General features: G+C 36.5%; 1 protein-coding gene across 2 annotated transcripts in view; it reads left to right on the plus strand.

The window, feature by feature from the left end:
• pcsk5b (proprotein convertase subtilisin/kexin type 5b) overlaps positions 1-22,589 on the plus strand; it is a 48,450-nt gene that overhangs the window by 5,336 nt on the left and 20,525 nt on the right. For both annotated transcript variants that reach the window (XM_079637042.1, XM_079637043.1), the window contains exons 4-13: positions 2,673-2,816; positions 3,430-3,506; positions 11,509-11,597; positions 14,797-14,969; positions 15,921-16,133; positions 17,370-17,470; positions 20,417-20,520; positions 20,759-20,876; positions 20,980-21,168; positions 21,646-21,782. In XM_079637042.1, coding sequence (XP_079493168.1) covers positions 2,673-2,816; positions 3,430-3,506; positions 11,509-11,597; positions 14,797-14,969; positions 15,921-16,133; positions 17,370-17,470; positions 20,417-20,520; positions 20,759-20,876; positions 20,980-21,168; positions 21,646-21,782 — 1,345 coding nt within the window. The remainder of the gene's footprint in view (positions 1-2,672; positions 2,817-3,429; positions 3,507-11,508; positions 11,598-14,796; positions 14,970-15,920; positions 16,134-17,369; positions 17,471-20,416; positions 20,521-20,758; positions 20,877-20,979; positions 21,169-21,645; positions 21,783-22,589) is intronic.

The following is a 22,589-nucleotide window of genomic DNA, read 5'->3' on the forward strand; positions in this document are numbered from 1 at the left end:
TGAATTGAGTGGTTTAGTCCAAAATTGCTGAATAGACTCAATCGCTTTATATGATAAACGGGTTTAATTTATGCCTGTATTCACATATACACATTCATCAACTCACACATCAGTTGTGGTAAATGGAAGCTGAAGCATGTTCGCTTATCGTGTGTGAACCAATGAGGTTCATTCTCGTGTTACGCAGCACGTTTGAGCTTCAGCAAGAACCAATGAGGTTCATGCTTGTATTACGCATCACGTTTGAGCTTCAGCAAGAACCAATGAGGTTCATTCTCGTATTACGCATCACGTTTGAGCTTCAGCAAGAACCAATGAGGTTCATTCTTGTATTACGCATCACGTTTGAGCTTCAGCAAGAACCAATGAGGTTCATTCTCGTGTTACGCTGCACGTTTGAGCTTCAGCAAGAACCAATGAGGTTCATTCTCGTATTACGCATCACGTTTGAGCTTCAGCAAGAACCAATGAGGTTCATTCTTGTATTACGCATCACGTTTGAGCTTCAGCAAGAACCAATGAGGTTCATTCTCGTGTTACGCAGCACGTTTGAGCTTCAGCAAGAACCAATGTGGTTCATTTTCGTGTTACGCAGCACGTTTGAGCTTCAGCAAGAACCAATGAGGTTCATTCTCGTGTTACGCATCACGTTTGAGCTTCAGCAAGAACCAATGAGGTTCATTTTCGTGTTACGCAGCACGTTTGAGCTTCAGCAAGAACCAATGAGGTTCATTCTCGTGTTACGCATCACGTTTGAGCTTCAGCAAGAACCAATGAGGTTCATTCTCGTATTACGCAGCACGTTTGAGTTTCAGCAAGAACCAATGAGGTTCATTCTCGTGTTACGCATCACGTTTGAGCTTCAGCAAGAACCAATGAGGTTCATTCTCGTGTTACGCAGCACGTTTGAGCTTCAGCAAGAACCAATGAGGTTCATTCTCGTGTTACGCATCACGTTTGAGCTTCAGCAAGAACCAATGAGGTTCATTCTCGTGTTACGCAGCACGTTTGAGCTTCAGCAAGAACCAATGAGGTTCATTCTCGTGTTACGCATCACGTTTGAGCTTCAGCAAGAACCAATGAGGTTCATTTTCGTGTTACGCAACATATTTAAGCTTCCGCAAGAGGTTTGTTCTCGGCGCGTCAGGCAGATTCGGTTGAGCTTCTGTCTAATTTTAATCTGTTCATCATATAAAGCGACAGATTCTCTTCAGAAATGTTAAACTAAACCGCTCAATTCATATGGATTAGTTTTACGATCTCTTTATGAACTTTTTGAAGCGACCAAAAGGTAGTTACATATAGCGGTCAATGGAGAGATCTTTATTTGGGTTCCGAAGATGAACAAAAGTCTTACTGGTTTGGAACGACATGAGGGTGAGTAATTAATGACAGAATTTTTGGGTGAACTACCCCTTTATCAGCTGTCATGTTGGTTTGCACATAAGGAATGTGAAGAAATCCTTGCTTTTTGCATGATAAACAGCCATTCAGATTTACCAGAATGTACAAAAGGTTGCACTTTGGCTGCTACCGAAACCTTGATGCGTAACACACATTGCTTCTGTTGTCATCACTTTGTCTACGATCGTATTCATAGCTTAGACTGAAACGGCGAGAGTGAACTAAGTGTTTGTTCTCTAATGGGTTTGTTACAGCTCTGTCAATGGTTAATATGGCTCAGATAACATTAATACTTTGACCTGAATGCATCCATTTGGCTCGGGTTTCTCTTGTTGACCCGCAAGTTGTACTTTGGGAGCTAATAAACTTGACTTTCCAGGATGGGGTCTAATTCCAACTCTATGCCCAATGAAAGTGTACATTTGGTTCCATGTGACACATGTAATTACAGTGTCTGAGATACGCAAGGAAAAGATGCAGTAATTTACAAAGATACGTTTTAAAAATAATGTTTGCTTTTTACCACGTGCTTGGGATCTTTTCCAAAAATAGCCAGGATTTTATTCCGGCTGTGACATTGTATTTAGCGAGCATGCTTCCGACACATTGAGCTGTAGAAATCGTGGGAGACGTGGGTTTGAGTCCACCCTGTGCTTTAAAAAAAATCTATAATAATATTGAAAAGCCTCATACTTAATATACTTTTGCAAACGCAAGCACTAAATTAAGGCAATCCTCCAAAAAACACTTTCTATACTCTAGTTCAAAAACTTTGAGGTTTTTAATCTTTATTATAAATTCTCTTATGCTTACCAAGGCTGCATTTATTTGATCAAAAATACTTACCGGTATCTATTTGAGTATATTTTAAAATGTAGTTTATTCCTGTGATGGCAAAGCTGAATTTTCAGCATCATTGCTCCAGTTTTCAGTGTCGCATGATCCTTTAGAAATCATTCTAATATGACAATTTGGTGCTAAACAAACATTTTCTTATCATTATCAATATTGTAAACCGTTGTGCTGCTTACATTTTTTTTGTGTGGAAACCGTGATGCATTTTTTTTGTCAGGATGCTTTGAAAAGAACAGCATTTATTTGAAATCGAAATCTTTTGTAACATTATAAATGTCTTTACTGTTACCTTTGATGCATTCTTGCCGAAAACTTACTGACCCCAAACTTCAAACATTAGTGTAAGCATATACACTATATAACTCCTCACCTAATTAAAAATTTCACATCCTCATTTATCTGTGTCTATGCAGCACTGTAATGATAACATCCATAACTGTCAGTCTGACATGAACATCGTGGGCGCATGGAAGAGAGGCTACACGGGCAAGGATGTGGTGGTTACCATTCTGGATGACGGCATCGAGAGGAACCACCCAGATCTCATACAGAACTATGTAAGTGTATCTCTGTGTATGTACGGCTGTGGAATTCTTGCGTATTGCATACTCTGCATACTGAATAGTGGTTGCTATTTTTTCCTAATAGTAACAGTCGAAAGTGAAAATAGTGCATATTAAAACATTCTAAATGGTTGTCACATGACCTCATTACATATGCGTTTTAATTCAGCCAGTAAGAATATAATATTGGAAATAAAAATAGTTTTGGTTGTAGGGATTGTGAATAGCATTTTTAAGTCAATTTTGAAAATATGTTCTGTGTGTAGATAAATATGTAACGCCTTGGTTACGTTTTTTACGTAAATAATCCGTTTTAATTTCGTAGAGATATTTTTATTGATACTTCTCCGTATTAAAACAATTTTTTTAGTTTCTCTCGGCTCATCTGAACTCTTGGGTTTTTCCCCATTGAGGAAAACAAAAGCACAAAAGCTCAATCTGTTCCTAAAAAGGTCATTCACGTGTAAAAATCAAACAATTATGTTTTTTTTTGTTCAATTTTAGCATGTTTTGTATGTCCTAACTGGTGCATGAACGTAACGGACGGACAAATCCACATTTGAATATGTTCTCATGAGTCTTTTTGTTGCTTTTGATCTGTTTGTAGGATATTGAGGCCAGTTATGACGTGAACGGTAATGACATGGATCCCATGCCCCGATATGATGCCAGTAATGAGAACAAGTAAGAGTGAAGTTCATTACACATGCACACGCTCAATACTTTCAGCATTTCAGGTCATTAAATCCCTGGAAAGGCTTTGTTTGCACAGTCCTCTCTGTGGTGTGTGCGAATGTGGGTATTTGGCTTCTGATCTGTGCGCTAGTAAGAGTGTTTGGTGAATGTGGGTTTTTGGAGTTTGCTTTTTGTGTGTCTAAGGGTTTCATAGGTGTATGAGTAAATATGGCGCTTGGCTTGTGTGTGCAAGTAAGTGTATTTGGCATGTTTGTTTGGCGAAAAGTGATTTTTGTAATTAGCATTCTTTAAGAGATTATGTGCGTGAGTGGAAATGTTGGCTCAAGATCAGTGTGTATTTGGTGAATGTTGATATTTGGTTTGTTGCATGTATAAATGGGTGTGTTTGGTGAGTGGGTGGAGACCCCCATGTGTTTTTGCGGCTGCCACTCACTCTACCAGTGTGTGTGAGCCTGTGCCAGATGGCTCTACAGCTTTTTTGGACCATTCAGACAGAAAGCTTGGCCTGGGCTCTAGTCCTCTGTGGTGTTGCTGTTTCTGAGCACTGCAGTTCTGCAACTGATGATAGAATATCGTTCTGGGTATTTGCTTGGGTATTAACCGTGCTTCCCGAATAAAGATGAAACTTATACCATAGTACGATGCATTATTAAAGAAATAAACTAGCTAGTCATGACTGTTTCCCATAACCGTATTGTCGCAAATTACTGGAGTAATAACTTATTTTATAACTTATACTCCTTTATGTTGATCTGTTTGAGTTTATAAAAGCGACTTAAAGGTACAATATGTAAGAATTTTGTCATAAAATATCTAAAAATTACTTGCACATTGTGATAGCCTATATTTCTTGCAGTTGTGTACTTACAATATCCCAAAAGTCTCCAAAGATTTTTTTATTTCAGAGAAATTCCCATTTTAAATAATTGCCGTCCCGGAAAAAAATGTTGCCTGTCAATGACGCAATATCCGCGCTATCCTCAGTTTCCGCTCGTACTGCCATAGCCATGACGTAACCATGGCAACAGACGCGGACAACTGCGTAGTGTGTAACGTTTAGCGGCACGCTGTTCTTATTTCATTCAAACATTATGGACCATGGTAAGCAGACTTGGGGACAAAAAAGGAGAACTAAAATGAGGATCAATATCGGCGTGGCGTTTTCGAGATGCCGAGAGCTCCACGTCCGTGACAAACTTGGACTTGACAGAGCTTCACGAGTCACGACTTGACAGCGACACCGCTCTTGCACATATACTTTATTAGACAGGTGAGCAAATGTACATAAAACAAATCAATGTTATTTAGCTCAACATGATGAAATGTTAGAATATGATCAGTATTGTTATTCTAATGTCGATCTAGCTTACTGCTAGTTTCATATAGCAAACGAACTAACACATAGAATAACATTATAACTTTCAACACACTCAAATGCTGTTTAGTGATAGTTTAGACCAAGTGAAACAGCGCTGCGTTACCTCACAAGTTTAATTCGTCAAATAAACTGACCTGTGTGAGTATTAATTCAGTACTTGCGGGTAGTTCGGTAGAATTAAATATTCTTTTTCCTTTATATCCGCGGGACTTGCGTGTGATATCTGTCTATTATTAGCAATCGCGACCTGCTTCATACCACTGTAATGTTAAAAAAACATGAATGTTTTCACTCATCCATAAACATTATTAGATCCATCAGCTTGACAACAAGTCCCATCATTCAGCTCGTCACTGCGTCATAAACCTACGCCTTTGTTATTGTAAGATGTTACCGACCCCTAGCGGCGAAAAAAATTACATATTGTAGCTTTAAATGTCCTAATTGAACTAAGGCCTTGTCCTGGCTTAATCTAAGCCCAGTCTGTGGAACCAGGGCAATAAGATGTAAATTAAATTCTTATATACTGTATTAGAAATGGAAGATATAAATTGTACTGAATGTCAGCTTTCTAATTTTGCTCCAGATAAGGATTAAGTTCACATGTCATAAAAACAAGAAACTATGCTTCTAACCACAGGTTAAAAGCTGTCGTTCCAACCACTCAACATTGCGATACTCTTTGCGAATATTCATTGGAACTTTAGTTTCGAGAAACACCAACACGTTGAACTATGTTGGTAATGACGGAACTTGCGACCATAAGTTGGCTAACGATGCTTTTTGGAAACGCACCCCTAGGTAGTTCAACCACAAATGACAATCATTTACTCACTCATTCCTAATTTTATGCTGTTCCTTCTTTCTGGGAACACAAAGACTATATTTTGAAGAATGTTCACAAAGCTCTTTTCCATAGAATGAGCTGCCTTTCTTTTTTGTGTAAAAAGACAAAAAAGCCTCATAATAATTTCTATAATTAATGTTTGTGACGTCTGCACTATATTTGTGATTTCTAAGAACATGCCTGGGTCATATTTCACTGTTCAATTCAAAAGAAAGAAATTATGTTTTGTGCAGTGTTATTTAAGTATTATTTTTTAATCTTGTATCTTACAAGGTAACACGATGTAACCTTGCTCTCACTTGAAATGTGTCCCCACATTAAGTCCTTGAATTTGAGGGTATTGGACCTGGAAAGTCCTTAAAAGGTCCTTGAATTTGAAGTTAACCAAGGTGTGGAAACCCTGTTTCATGAATATTTGAATTCATAATTTTAAATACAATTTTAAGATTGATTTTTTTTTTTTTCATTTTAAGGGTAGATACATTTTTGTTTTGTACTTTTGTCATATTAATTAGTTTTTTTGAATAATATGATTTAGGTTTAAAACATTTTTTTTTCACTTTTAGTTTGTTCAGTTTTAGTTTAGTTTTTTTATTCCAATTAATAATTGTAGTGCTTCAACTTAAAATTATTTCACCCACCCACCAATTCACGTTACAGTAATGCAAAAAATCACATTGTTATTTCTCTAATACAAAAACCGGTTTTTAAATATTTATTTATCCCAAGTCTTGTCCCTCCTCCAGTGTAAGTCTATAGGATCACCCCCCCCCCTTTATTATAGTCTTAAGAAAGCGATATCACACCTGAGGTTGAATTCATGTCCGTAACTCAAATGGTGTGGGACGAGTTATGTGCTGAAATGTAATACTTATTCCTAATGTGCAATAGAGTAGTGGCTCTTGACTGTATCCGACACCACTGAATGCTGTATTACAGAAATGCTCCTCAATCCCCCATCTGGAGGTCTCTGCATGTGAGTGCACGTATGCATGAGCGTTTAGCACAACTATTCCTCCTCTTAATTTACACTTTCAGAAGCCCCATTAGAAGTATTTCCGTGGCCCGAGGAAGAGAGGAGTGTTTGAAGCCGTCACTGCTGTCAGGAGGAAGTGTGTGTTGGAGACCAGAGAAGGGAGGTTTAGATCTGCATGTATAGACACGCTGTATAGAATACCATCCACCTTCTTCTGTCTCCGTGAGGATTCCAGCACAGAAAGTTCAAAAGTTCTCACCCAGACAGGAAGTATAGACAACATTACTATTTGGCAGTTAACTCCTTTGAATGAGGCATATTCTACTTTCGCAGCACAACATTTTTTCCTTCAAGTCTGTTCATAGTTTGCAGAAAAATGTTTTTGCAATAAACATTTACATTTACATTTATGCATTTGGCAGACGCTTTTATCCAAAGCGACTTACATTGCATTTCAAGGTACACATTTACATTCTTATCAGTTCCTGCTTTCCCTGGGAATCGAACCCATGACCTTGGCGTTGCAAGCGCCAATGCTCTAGTTTTATATAACCTCTTAGCATGAATTAAAAAGGCTGTTTTTGCTACTGTAGCTTTAAAGAGTTACATATGCAACTGAACTCTTTTATGATTGGTTAACGTCTCTGTACTGCTGTTAAAAAAAAGTTAAAAAAAAACAAACAAAATGTTTTCCCCTTATTAATATAATAAATAACAATAATATTAGTGGTAGTAGTAATTAACAACAATAATAATTAGAGGCAATAGGGTTTGTATCCAATAAAAGCTTTAAAAATATATATTTTAATTAATAAAAAAATGTATTCTCTTATTTCTTATTTAATAATATAATATAAGTATAAATATTTTTTTAAACAATTTCTTATTGAATAATAATTTAATAAATTTATTTTTAATAATCCAATAAATAAAGTAATAATAACAACAACAATAATTATAATAAATATTATTATTAATTAAAATGAGGGTCTCGTTTATGCTACTGAATAATGGTTGTGGCCGTTTTTCAAAAGAGCGTAGAAAAAATATTTTTCCTTTATGCTCCCCTTTCCCTTCATACTAAAAAAGAATATACTGCTCGTATTGTATTTTCGGTTTGTTCAGTTCCCCTGTTGTTTGGCGTCTATCCTACACAAGCTGTTGGTCTTGAATGTGCTGGAATGTTTTGTGTTGGTTCCTCCGCTGATAGTTTGTGTAATGTGAGTCTTAATCTCCCTGCGGTGGGTTTTGACCGTGAGCTTCGCCGCTGGAGGCCGTTCTGACTGACGCTGGACTCTTGAGCTCCAAACTGAGCGGCTGTTATTGTAAATAGTGCAAGTTCATATATCTCACAGATGAACGTGGGCTTTGCACTAGACTAGACTTTCAGTGGAGCTACAGTTTGTTGACCCAGTCTGACCTTTAAGCTGTATGCAGCACTAGTGGAGTTTTCCTTGTGTGTGTGTGTGTATGTGTGACAGTGTATTTTCTATGCTTTATGGGTTTATATATTATATATAATACGGTTAGCAGTTTCTTCTCCATTGGTTTTGTAGGAAACGTTTCAGTGTCTTGTGCGGTTGTGAAAACGCTGGAATGCTCTGTTCAGGTGTGGTGTGTGTTTCTGGTTTTCTCATTGACGTGTATTCTGCTAGCAGATGTGACTTCGTGTCACGTAGCAGGGTTTTGACAATTCGCCGTTTCACTCTTTTTATTTAATTAATTTATCTTTAATATTAAAGATAAGAACATATTAGAGAGAAGATACTTTTTTCAGATACAGTTGATGTACTAGCATTCAAGTAAGACAGTTAATAAACAGATCCTAATGAAACTGGACAAGTGTAAATGCATTTGGTTGTTGGAGCTACATGTCAATTTTAGCCTCCCAAAATGGTAAAAATAAATAAATGTGTGTGTTTTATAGGCTGTTTATCATGTTAAATATAGCCAGATATGACAGCGCTACTGCAACACGCATTGCCACAGATATGGCCTGCTGCAACTGAGAGTTATCAAAAAGAGATCCAGTAGTTGGCAGCTTTATTTTTCAGGTCAACTATTGTCTTGGCAGAGCAACAATGGCCTTGTTCCATCTACATATTGCATATTTACTATCTGAAAAAAAGCCTCCCATATTTACATATTTGATTGGATTGTAATAATTTATTTTTAAGGAAGAACTTCTGGTTTTCAGTATGAAAACAGCCAAAGATGCTGTCATGGCATTAAAAAACAAATAATATATACATATTTTTGTGTGAATATTGGGATATTGAATAAAGTGCATTACAAAAAATGTATGTTTGATCGAGGTGGAAGCAGTTTTTTAATGAGAAGATAAGCATGTAGAAATAGAAACATTTATAGAATAAATTCTAATGCGTCAAAAAAGTCATATGAATGAATAATTCGCTCCGATGATTTAATAACAATTTACTAACAAAACATAAAAAGGCCCTTTGCGCTAGGGCTGTAACGATTAATCGCGATTAATCAAAATCCAAAATAAAAGTTTGTGTTTACATAATAAATGTGTGTGTATTGTGTATAATTATTTTGTATATATAAATACACACACATGCATGTATATATTTAATAAAAATGTGTTATTTATATATAAAATAGTTCTATTTATATATAATATAAATCATATAAAAATATATATGCAGTATATAAATGCAAATATTTCTCAAATATATACATGCATGTGTATGTATTTATATATACAAAATAATTATACACAATACACACACATATATTATGTAAACACAAACTTTTATTTTGGATTTCGATTAATCGCGATTAATCGTTACAGCCCTACTTTGCGCGCTCCAATAAATCCCTCTAAATTTCAAATGTTTAATTACAAATAATAATTAGAGTCACAGCTTTGGTAGTGGCTACAACGCTGCTTGTTCAAAAACAGTTTGAGAGAGATTTGTTTTTTTCTGTAAATTGAATTCTCTGAAACATAGCTAGTTTACATAATCTTAAGCAAGGTAGTTAAAGTTAGTTAAACTGTTGATATTAATAGCTAGATACCTGGCTCCCCTGAGTATTGAGGCTTTTAAAGTAATGCAAGGATACACATTATGTATAGCTGACTCTATGGATGGAAACATAAAGTTGGAGCGAAATGTATTAAAGTTTTTTTTTTTTTTTTTTTTTTTTGCCAATAGCCTTTAGTTTACATTACAGTCATAAACCATGATTTGCTATTTCCTACTGCAAGTCGCAGGCAGTTAGTATTTATAATTTAGGGGGAGAGGAAGTTTCATTCTAGAACATTTTATTCAACATGCATTGCTCATCCCTGCGAATTACATTTGTTTTGTATGTTATATACTGTAGGCTAATTCTGTTAGTGTCTTGTATATGCTAGTGTATAGATAATCTAAAATCCATAAACTCCTTACGTCATTGTGTTTTTTAAAATGTCTTTATACACTACCATTCAAAAGTTAGGGATATGGTTTTTTTTTTAAATAAATAAATAAATAATTTATATAATTCAGCAAGGAAGGATTAAATTGATCAAAAGTGACAGTAGAGATGTATAATGTTACAAAATATTTTTGTTTCAAATAAATGCTGTTCTTTTGATCTTAAAAGAATCCCGAAAAAGAAATGTAACAAAAAATATTAACTGTATTCAATTTTGATGATGATAATCAGAAATGTTTCTTGAGCAGCAAATCAGCATATTATATGATTTCTGAAGGATCATGTGACACTGAAGACTGGAGTAATGATGCTGAAAAGTCAGCTTTACCGTCTCATGAGTAAATTACATTTTAAAATATTTTTAAAATAGTTTAATAGTTACTTTAAATTGTAAAAATATTTCGCAATATGACTTGTGTTGTATTTTTGATAAAATTTTTGCAGTCTCAATGAGCATAAGAGGCGACTTTACAAAAACATTAGAAATCTTAAAAACTTTGATCAATAGTGTAGACTTGAAGAGAAGTGGTCATTCTTTGGGGATTTTATTACAGATTATTTCCTATTAAATGTCACATATGACCAGAATCAGAATTAGATAATCATTGGAATAGTTTTAGTCGGGAGACATGGGATTGGCGTTGGGATCGAGCACACGGACCACCTGGGAATTCCTCTGGCCTTTTGACCTATTGACCTTGTAAATGTTTATGGTTGCGATGGTGACCGAACCCTGGTCTCATCCCAGAATCTGGTGCTGCTGTGGATCTTTACAATCTCCGTTTCTTTTTCTTTTTGTTTTCTTTTTTAAAATTGCTTAGATTGGAGACTGTGGTTACCATGGTAGCATGAGTTTTTCTATGCAGCTGTTCACTGCTGGAGGTTCCATAGCCGAGTCTCTCTCCGTCTCTCTCGCTCTCTCTCTCCGTCTCTCTCTCTCTCTCCATCTGTCGGTCTTTGTCTTTAGTGGATGTTTTAGTGCATTTTTTTGCTGATGATTTGTGTTAGATTTATGTGGGTTTAGTTTGGGTCAGGAATGTATCCACGTTGCGTCTGAAGCAGAGGAACCGCTTCAAATGTTTTCCTTCAAAATCTCAAATATTTAGCCACTGTGTTTTAGCTTTGCTGGCTGTGGAAACACATGTTTAGTTTCAGCCCAGCTGTTTCAGTCTCTCTCTTCGGTTTCCTGTCCACTTTTGCGTTCCTTCTTTAGCGAGTGTGTGTAATAGTTCAGCAACAGTGCCTGTGCTTGCGTAAGGGTCTCCAGTTTTAGTTTTTTTGCAGTTAGTGAATGTGTGTATGAGTGTGTTACTAACACTAACATCTTATGTGTTCTGTTCAGGCATGGCACGAGGTGCGCTGGCGAAGTAGCAGCGTCCGCCAACAACTCCCACTGCACGGTGGGCATTGCTTACAACGCCAAGATTGGGGGTGAGTGTAGCTGATTTAGACCCACGACTGTACCTGGGAAATCTGCCTTTTGTTCGTTCTCGCACAAAAACATATACATACAGTACTGAATAGTTAAGTCACCAGAACTATGAAATAACACAAATCAGTATGTTGTGAATAGTTAGGGGTTAAAAGGATCATAGTTGATCTGTGATCTGTACGGACCAGACCCCACGGTTTGGCACGCATGTGATTCGTGGATTAATTGCAAAGTTTAACTATCATAGAGTGCATGTGTTTCGTCTTGCCAGTTTACACACAAGATTTTAAACTATTCCAGCGCAAGAAGAGGTAAAAGAGAAATCAATTCGTCACTCACAGCCGCACACACAGAGAAGCACGTTTCAGATGAACACAAAATTGATTCCTCTTTCTCATCTCCTTGCGCTCAAAAGGATACATGCATGTAAATGGTCAATATGCCCATCTCGGCAAATATTCTCATAAACGCAGTCATTTATGTCTACTACGTTTGCATGTGCACAAATAATGCGATTATTTCTAATAATTAGACTTCGGTCTTAATTCCAGTGAGATGTTTACATGACGTGAGCAGACTCTTCACTCCAGTTTACATGCAATTTTCATTATTCTAATTATTCTCTAATAAGTATGGTTATACCACACTCAGATAGGCATACTGTATGCATGTTACCGACCATTGTTTTAATCTACTCGCATCAAATTCAAAATAAATTTTTATGGACATACTAGATATTATTCGGCGCCGTGATGAACATCGCAATGCCGGGTTTGCCTACGCTGCCATTGCGCCGTCTGGTTGAAGATACGGAGCAGAGACTGTGCAGTGAGTTGTGTTGACAGAGTTTAGCGATTTGGACAAGAGAAAACTTCAGAATAATGTCACGGGAGTTCATTCATGAAGGATCCGTGTAGAACCAAGCACATGCGCGCTTCGGTCAGAGTGGTAAGAATGCGATTTGAAAATAGTTTAATGGGAATGTGGTTACTACAATTATAAGCTTAATTGCATTAGTTTGATTGAAGTATTGTGTTTACATGAGGTAAAGTTTAATTGTAATATTGTCAAAATCCCATTATAATCGCATAATCAGTGCATTTACATCATGCACCCTCATAGAGTATGAAATCAGATGTGTATCATATACTGGATCGTGCATTAGGTCTTAAAATGACAGAAGCCTGTTAAGTGCTTTGTGTGTGAGCATAAGAACTTGAACTCTGAATTTAACTAATAGCCAGTGCAATGATTTCAAAATGGGAGAAAAATGATCTCTTGTATTGGGTAAAGGATAGCATGGGACGCAATTTTAGAATACCTCTAAGATTAAATAAAAAAAAAGAAGTCTTTACAACATTTTGTACATGAGGATCAAAGATCACTCCTAGATTCCTTAATTTCTTCTGAAAGTCAAGTACAGAACCATCAATGATAATAGGTGTTTGGCCAGCCTAATGGAGCTGATGAGAAAAACTAATAAGCATCTGATTTTTATCTCAGTAATACATTTAGTGAGCAATGAGACTCACTTCGTCCATGTTTACAATGAATATAGATCTGTGTCATCGCATAAAAGTGATACTTAATACCTAGAGTTTGTAAAAGTTGACCAAGCGGGAATAAATAAATACTAAAAAGGAAGGGACCTAAAATTGAGCCCTGAGGGATGCCAGTAGAAACTGGTCCAAAATCAGACCTGCATTTTACTAAAACAACAAACTGTCTGTGTCTGGTCAAATACGATCTAAACCAGTTTAAAACAGTGCCAGAAATGCCAAAAACAGTTTCAAGGCGATTTAAGTATAATACACAGTATCAAATGCAGCACTAATGTCAAAGAGAATAAGAATAGTTGGAGATCCAACATCAGAGGCCAAAAGTAAGTCAATAGTATTTTTAACCAGGGCCGTTCAGTGCTATGAAATTTTCGAAGCCCAGATTAAAACTGCTCAAAAAGTTTACTAACAGAAAGGTGATTATGCAACTGTAAAGCAACCACACGTTCTAAAGGTTTTGCCTGGAAGGGAAGATTTGAGATTTGGTTGATAGCTATTTAAATTATCCAAATCTACATTTCACTTAAATTTAGCTTAAAGTGTCATTAATAAAATGATGTTAATTAAACAACAAAACAAAAGCTTTAACAAATATTAAACTATATTTAATTTATACACTGAATACTTTTGTCATTTTACTTTTAGGGCTAATTATTACATGCATGTACCTGAATACTAGAGTTAGACCTTACTTTATTTCTTAATTTGTTATATTGTATTTATCTATGCTTGTAATTAATGTATTTGTTCTACTTTTTTTTTTTTCTAAACTTAATTTTCACTTGCCTTTTATAATGTTTGAATTGTATTAGTTAGGCTAGTAGTTTTTGCTGTGGTATCAAAGTTCTTATAGTGTGCCTTAAGTAATAAATGTAAAGCAAAGTTATATTTGCTTCCCTATAATATTTATTTATTTTCTTGCTGATCTGAATCCTACGTTTTGTGGTTCGTTGAACCACTAAGAATTGTAGTGTCTTATATTTATCCAAAGTCGCCTTCCTTTGATTACCGCTCTGTGCGTTCTGGTCCAACACATCCATTTAATAATAATAATAATAATAATACAAAAAAGTTATTTAGTTTTGTGAAGAATCTTTTACATGGGCACAATTTATTTTTGTCTACAAAGCTTTTTTTTATCAAATGAAAAGCATTTAGATCTAGATTTTAAGCTGGATGTCATTAGTTGGAATAACACAATGACCGTACAATGATAACATACATTTATTACATAAATTTAACAGCTCCACTGTAGTCATGCACATTTAATCTGACAACTTTAACAGATTTGTCATCATCAATATGGTTTGGACATTAAGACATGTCCATTTAAAAATATTACAGATTTTATAAACTCACTACTGTTAAAAAGTTTGGGATTGGTAAGAATTTTTTTTTCTTCTAAGAATTATTTTTATGCACAACGTGCTCACTATTTGATCAGCTCTACAGTAAAAACACTTCTTATCTTCTTATCAGTGCTGATTCATATTTTTATGATCCATTTTTTTCATGCTGCTTTGATGAATAGAAAGTTCACAAGAACTGTCGCCTTTGAGCAATTTAATACATCATTGCTGAGAAAGTATTAATGATCTTCAGTGTTTTGTATAAGGTTAACTTTCGGCTTGTCCTGCAGGTGTCCGCATGTTGGACGGAGATGTGACCGACATGGTAGAGGCCAAATCACTGAGTCTAAACCCTCAACACATCGATATTTACAGTGCCAGCTGGGGTCCAGATGATGATGGCAAAACCGTGGACGGGCCCGCTTCCCTCGCCAGACAGGCCTTTGAAAACGGCATCAGACTGGTATAAACAATATCTGCATAAGTTCACATAGTTCATATGAAAGTGTGTTATGTTTTTCCTGCAAGTAAAAGTGTCTTTTTCCATATGACGTGGAGTTCATAAATCAGGAAGTGTAATTTTCAGGTCATCAGTCACGTCTCTTCATCGGTCTGGCCCACCTAGGGTGTTTTTCCTTTCCTTTTCCACACCCTACCACCTGCTACGGCAGTGAACTTTAGGACGTGATTTTAGTTTATCTTCCCCGAGTTATGAGTCACAGTCAGTAATTGGCATGTATCCTGTGCCAAAGGTGTGTTTGGAGTGGTTTAGGCATGTTTCAGGTGTGTGAGACTCATAGACGATACTGGTGTCAATAATACTGATCTCAGACAGGGCTGGGGGATATTAATGCCTGAAGATGATATCGTCCTGATCCCATTATCTGAATTCAATGAACATTTCAAATGACTTTTTTTAGTAGTATAACCAATATTGTTGTTGTTGTAAAAATTCAAAGTATTGAACTAAAATTGAACTAAAATTCAAAGTATTAAATATAATTTAAATTTAAATAAAGCTTAAATAACATATAAATATTTGATTCAAAACTAAATTTAGACTTAATTTAAATTCATGGTAATTAAAATAAAAAATTACGAAAGCACATCATACAATTACTAAAACTTAGTAATATTAAAATAAAACCATTAAAGCTGAAAATTAATAAAAAAAAGCTCATTTGAAATAATAAGAAATGCTATAATAGTATATAAATAATACTAAAATGTAACATTCAATTTATCATTTTTTTTTGTCAAATTTGATCCCCACAGCCATTGTTCTCTTAAGCATAAAGCCCAGATTTTTCATGAAGCATTTTCCTGTAATAAGTGTACTGTAAATAATCTTTTTTTGTTTAATTTTTTATTTCACATTTAACACAACTTGTTCACTTATGGTTTTTGCTCACAGGGCAGGAAGGGACGGGGCTCGATCTTTGTTTGGGCATCAGGAAATGGTGGTCGGAGTCGAGATCACTGTTCTTGTGACGGCTACACCAACAGCATCTACACGATATCCATCAGCAGCACGGCTGAGAGCGGCCGCAAGCCCTGGTATCAGGAAGAGTGTTCCTCAACGCTCAGCACCACCTACAGTAGTGGAGAGAATTACGACCGTAAAATCGTAAGTTACCTAAATAATGCATAAAACTGCAACTAGATCTTCTGCTTTTTAGAAAACAGGTCTATCGCTGGATTAGCTTTAAAGTCACCATGTTTCTTAACAGGCTTCATTGTTTATATTTAGCAAGGCTGCCAATAATTCTGACATCTAATGCATTTTCATGTATTTCTTTGGGCATGTGTGTTTGATCCGCTTTGTTGGTCACTGTGTCATGAGACTGTCCTGGTGTTAACTGCTGTGGTTTACACAGCCCACACACACTTTTACACACTCCGCTGAGAGTTACAGACCGACAGTTCTTCCTTGTCTCTCAGCTTGTCTCCGAGTGACGTGTGAAATTCCACATTGGCTTTCAAACTCCTTTCGCAATACGCGTTTACTTTCTGAGGCCCAGTGTTACAGACATTAGCACTTCTCTTTGTTGTCTTCTGCAGGTTTTAGGTCATTTTAATTCACGGAATCTCAGTTTTCTCAACTTTGTCCATTTACTATATCGTGCTTGTGTGTAATAATCAGTCACTTTTCACATTTTCAGAGGGCCCTTTAAACCCATCCTAGTCTAAGTTATATCGTAAATCTTCTGATTTGATCTATCTTAAACAAAATAAATAGATAAAAGCTGCCCAGTTACTGCCCAGTTAGACAGGAAGGGTCTAGGTGTTGACTTGTAAAACAACCAGCCACACTATTTTTTTTGTGTACCTGATGTCTAGAGCAGAATAAAATCTGAAATCCATCACACAGATGTCCCACAGCTGAAATTAGAGTCTCGTTTAGTTGATCCAAATAGCCTCAAACAAAACTCTTGAATGCGTTTAAAAGATTTTATTACATGAATCTCACAAACTTCAAATTGATGCCGACACCGTATCTGAGTGGATCCAGTCAATTCTGCTGAATCACAAATGTCTCAGTGATGGGAATTTACTGCTAAGTGTAGCACAATGGCACATTTATAGCATATTTCATTCTTCAGTAAGTGCTGCAATATGTTGAAGTGCATTTAACAAATCAAAATTAAACTTTGGCTGGATTAATTTTTTGAGTTAAGTGCATTGTGTGTCATCAAAGGAGCGGGTTTGTTGGAGGTGTTTACCGTGTTGCTTATTGTAACGGGAGCAGTCAAGTATTTTTACTTTACATCATAAAGTGTACATGTTAACTTTTATTCACAACTTAAACACATGGTAACACAATACACAAGAATAATTGTCACGTTTTTGTCTCTCCTGTTAGATCACGACAGATCTGAGGCAGCGCTGCACAGACAGTCACACTGGAACATCAGCATCCGCTCCGATGGCGGCAGGGATCATTGCTCTTGCTCTGGAAGCAAAGTAAGCCGCTAACTCCTCACAAAACCTGTTGTATGCTCTCATTTCTCTAACAGCTGTTTATTAGAAAGGGTCTGATATTCTCTCCAGGCCACGTCAGTAGAATTAGCATCTTAACCACCGTATGCTAGGTTAAAGAGATGGGTCTTTAATCGAATTGCTTCTATTGCTCTCCTCGTTTGTAAGTCGCTTTGGATAAAAGCATCTGCTAAATGTAAATGTAGTCACAAAGGGGTCATACTATGCACTCCAGTTACCCTTATCCAGTTTCACCCTTTCACTGACCTTCTGAATTTAACAATGTTTTATGTTTTTGCTACTGTACTAAGTATCTACAGACATTTGTATGCAAATGATCTATGTTATCACCAACCACTTTACTTGTAATATGAGAGGAAGCTGTTGAACAGCTTATAGATCAACATGTATGGTCGTATGAATATGAGCTCAATAAGTGATGCATTGAAATGTAGGCAACCTATAAGGTTAATGCCAAGAAAGTTTTCCAGAAAAGCATACATACTTTTTTTGTTTGGGGTGAGGTGGTTTTGGATGGCCGATATCATTGACCGAAACAGGGATGGTTAATCAGCGCTTCTAACATGTTTTGAATATGTTCGTTCATTTAAGTCGTCCTGAGAAGTTCATATTTACGAGTTGGGAAATTTTAATTCTGATGTCAATTTAAGGCCCCGTTTACACGTACATGGTTATTTTGAAAAACGGAGACATTTCCCTTCGTTTGTGTCCTTCGTTTACACGCAAACGGAGAATTCTCCTCTGAAAACGATTCTTTCTAAAAACTCCTGCCAGAGTGGAGATTTTGGAAAACTTTGTTTTTCTCAGTTTAGATGCAAACGTGCAAACAGAGTTTTAAGCAGCCGACCGACGTCACAGTATGTGACTATTTTCGGGATTCTGATTGGCTAACGTTGGCTTGAGCTTCTCGTTACACTGCCACCTACAGGTTTGGCATGCTCTAGACGGCATATACACGGATTTGTGTAACGAACACTTTTCTGAAAACTGACAGGTGTGCACAATGTTATTTTTGAAAACGGGTTTATGAAAAATGCCGCCCACGTGTCAACGTAGCCTAAAAAATATATATTTACAATTATATATACTTACATGTATGTTACACCTTACATGTACAGTCATAACAGCAAATTATACTTAATTGGATGCGACTAAACTTAAACCAAACCCTACTCCTAACCCTAACCCTATATATAGTAAGTACATGTTAAATAATATTACTCCGCACTTCATTGTATAATTACACTGAACTTTACTTTAAGGTGCCTTTGTTGCAATCAAAGAATTTCATGCATTTCAACAAATTTACTGTCAGCTACAGACGCTGCATCCATTTCGTCCACCATGTTTTCTAATTGACTTGCCCCGAACCCACAAACCCAGAGTTTCCCACTCATAATTATGAGATTTGTGGTGGTTTTCAACTCTTTGACATTACTTAAACGCAACAAGTGTCTATTCTGTGCAGAAAAGGTAAACATGTCAGCCATTACAATAAAAAGTTAAATGACCCAGTTTTCAAAGTTATTTACTCAAACTTTATTTTTGGTTTTATTTCAGTTTTCAGCTAAATGAAAGCTTGAATTTTGGTGTTTCATTGTTTTGCCGTTTTGCAAATTAATTACGGTTAATCATTAGTGTTCATGGCTGTAACGCCAGTACTATGACACATGGCTATATATCACCAGTTTTTGCTGCTTAATTTCCGTAACGGTTCTGGTGGACTGGTGAGAGAGCTTTGTATTGTCAATGATAGAGTGTGTTTCCGTAGAACATCAATCCACAATTTCAAAAGAGCATCCTGGCCACTTTAAAATGGTGTGATTCCGAATGCCGTGTAGCGTAAGTTTCAACTGTGTCTAATTTCACACAGGAAATTGAGGAAAACCTCGACATATGGCTGCCATGTGACTGTATATTCCTAGCACAATGGGGTTAGAATGTTTTAATAATTTGGGGGGATATTCAGGGACACATGGCATTCATCTCTCTTTGGTTTGATGTTAGATCTCACTGTGTATGGTGAATTATGGGAGCGAATGCTTCAACCAGACAGCCAGCCAGTGAACTTTCAAACTACAGCTGAAAATTGTGGCCAGTGCAATTCTTTGGATTATGATAGAAGGTTTTGAGTTTTTTAGATTTAAGGGTGCTGTCACACTATCACTTTTGGTGTTCTCCCTGGTTCGCTTGACATCAGAGTTTGTTTCTTTTGAATGATGTGAACTATGTTTTCCGACTTGGGTGTGCACCGTTGAGCCGTACCCGAATCCGCCATAAAAAAGGTTAATGTGAACTTGGGTACAGTTCGCTTCTGATATGAAAGCAATCACCCTAAATAGCGGAAGTGAACCGCTATTGATGAACGTTCTTGGTAACACTTTTTTTTACAGTGTCCTTGTTACATATGTTACATGTACTTACCATAGTAATAACAGTAAGTTATGCATAATTACATGCAACTAACCTTCTTCAACCAAATCCTAATCCTACCCTAACCCTATAGTAAGTACATGTAGTAGCTTAATATTACTCAGTACTTAAATATATAATTACACAGTAACAATGACCCCTCAAAATAAAGTGTAACCACATTCTCTTGTTCATGTGTATGTGTGTAAGTCTCGTCTCTGCAGAAACTGATTTCAGCGGACAGCCCGCTTTCTTTGGAACATTTCCAGTACTTTTGAAGCAGATAGACACAAGTAGCCATTTACCTAGCAACATTGGTACGCGGCTGCAGCTTGATGACGCAAGCGTACCGTGGCTCGGACCCAAATAATATATAATAATGTGAACAGAGACCAGCGGGGGAAACCAAGTGTAGTTTGGAGATATTCTTTAGTAATGCTTTGAACCAATGCGTAGATGTAACTGTCCATCATGTCTAATTTTGACTATCTGTTGCAGTCCTTTCCTTACGTGGCGAGATGTGCAACACATTATAGTGAAGACGTCTCGTGCGGGCCATCTCAGCGCTCCTGATTGGAAAACCAATGCAGCTGGTTATAATGGTAACAGGCTTTTCATTTCTTTAAGTTGGCATGTCTTTTAACCAATATATGGGTAGTGACACTTCTGAGTACGCTCAGTCTTGTAGGTTTTCCAGACTGTGCTGTACAATACAATTTCCCCTTTAAAACAGCAATCTGCATCATGATTGATGGTAGTTTTAGTTTTCATAACAACTCCAAATCTGTGTACATATTGTTATTTTTTTGTTGAACAGTTAAGTTGTACATATTCTTACAGTCAGTCACCTGTATGGCTTTGGGCTAATGGATGCGGAGGCCATGGTGAAAGAGGCAGAACGCTGGAAACAGGTTCCCCCACAGCACATCTGTGTGGAAAATGCTGACAAACAAATCAGGTATCCATCATTCAACAGCTCTTTAACATGAGGCATTAGGCCACATTGATAACGTTATACAAGTAATAGTAAATGCTCAAATAAAACAATTTCCTACCTGTAGAACCATCCGTCCAGAGCATGTCGTTCGTTCCGTGTACAAGGCAACAGGCTGCACGGATAATGCAAACCATCATGTTATTTATCTGGAGCATGTGGTTGTACGCATCACAATTACTCATCCGCGGCGAGGAGACCTGTCAATCAACCTTACCTCACCATCAGGGACAAAGTCACAGCTGCTTGCCAACAGGTACAGTAGACTATGCTCAAATATCGAGTACATGGGTACATTGATCAAGAATGACTGCACTTTGTGAATTTCAGTTGAAGGGATCCAAGTTTCCTCTAGGGGTTGAACGAAGTCGATATTTATGTGATTAAAGTTGAGTCGACCAGTCGCTGATGACGTCATTAATAAACATATAATCCTGAACCTCGAGCTGCGGGTTGTCATTAGTCAGCAGTGCATTAGTTTAGAGCGGCGATTAACTTGCGTGTTTAATACATGCATTTCCCTGATAAACTTTGAGCATTCAGATGGTATAAATCAAATATATCTTCATCTTGTAAAGCGTTCTCGGAGTATGTATTAATTTGTAATTTTAACTGTTGGAAACGGACCGTAAAAGTGCTATAGGCCATGATCAGCGACTAGTCGACGTTAAGCTTAAAGTGTCATGGCAGAGTGCATTTTGTGCTGTGATGTAGCATCTATTTATTATTGCAGGCTGTTTGATCATTCAATGGAGGGCTTTAAGAACTGGGAATTCATGACAACTCACTGCTGGGGCGAGAAAGCTGCTGGAGACTGGGTACTAGAGATCTATGACTCTCCTTCCCAACTCAGGAGCCAGAAGGCACCAGGTAGTTTTTCGATATAAAACACACCATCTGTTACTTGAGCCATTCTTTCACCTTTGAAAACACCATTTGGTCTTACATTAGATATAGGATACAATAAATAATAAAAAAAAAAATGCGATTAATCAAACCTTTTTTGTGCGATTAATCGCATACTTTAGACATACTTTATTTATCTTGTTTAACATGTTTTTTTTTATCAGATTGAAGGGTGATTCTCACAAAACTGTAGTGTTGCATCATGATATTGAAGAAAAATGCGATATGCGTTAACACGTTAAATAATGCGATAATGCTTTTTGTAAAATAAATGTAAATTATATTTAATATTTAAAAACTAAAAATTATATAACCAACATGAATGTTTCACATTCTTTTTGTGAGAAGAAAGCATCCCTACAACTGTAGTGTTTTACAAGTGTCATTTTAACGTTAGGTTTATTTAACAGCAGAAATTAAATAATCAAATGTAAAAATAAAACACTGCTTAGTCTTCACTGTATGAATTAAATATACACTGATTCTTATTAAAGCTACAAAAGTTATTCTGTCAAGAGCAGTGAGCAATTTTCTCTTTGTCTATTGTTGACATTACGCACACAGACGGAAGCAGGTTTATTAGGGATGCAGTAATCTAATATATTGTTACATGCGCGCTTTCTGTTTACTCCACTCACTCACCAAGATGGGCATTTTGACATCATTTTGTGTGTATTTGGCAATATAAGCTGCGGAAGAGAACTGAAATCAGGATTACGCACTATCCGCGAGCCATCTTTAGAAGTGGATTTATTTATTGTAAAGTTAACG

The sequence above is a fragment of the Phoxinus phoxinus genome, assembly GCF_949152265.1.
Source record: "Phoxinus phoxinus genome assembly, chromosome: 15".
NCBI classification, from domain to species: Eukaryota; Metazoa; Chordata; class Actinopteri; order Cypriniformes; family Leuciscidae; genus Phoxinus; species Phoxinus phoxinus.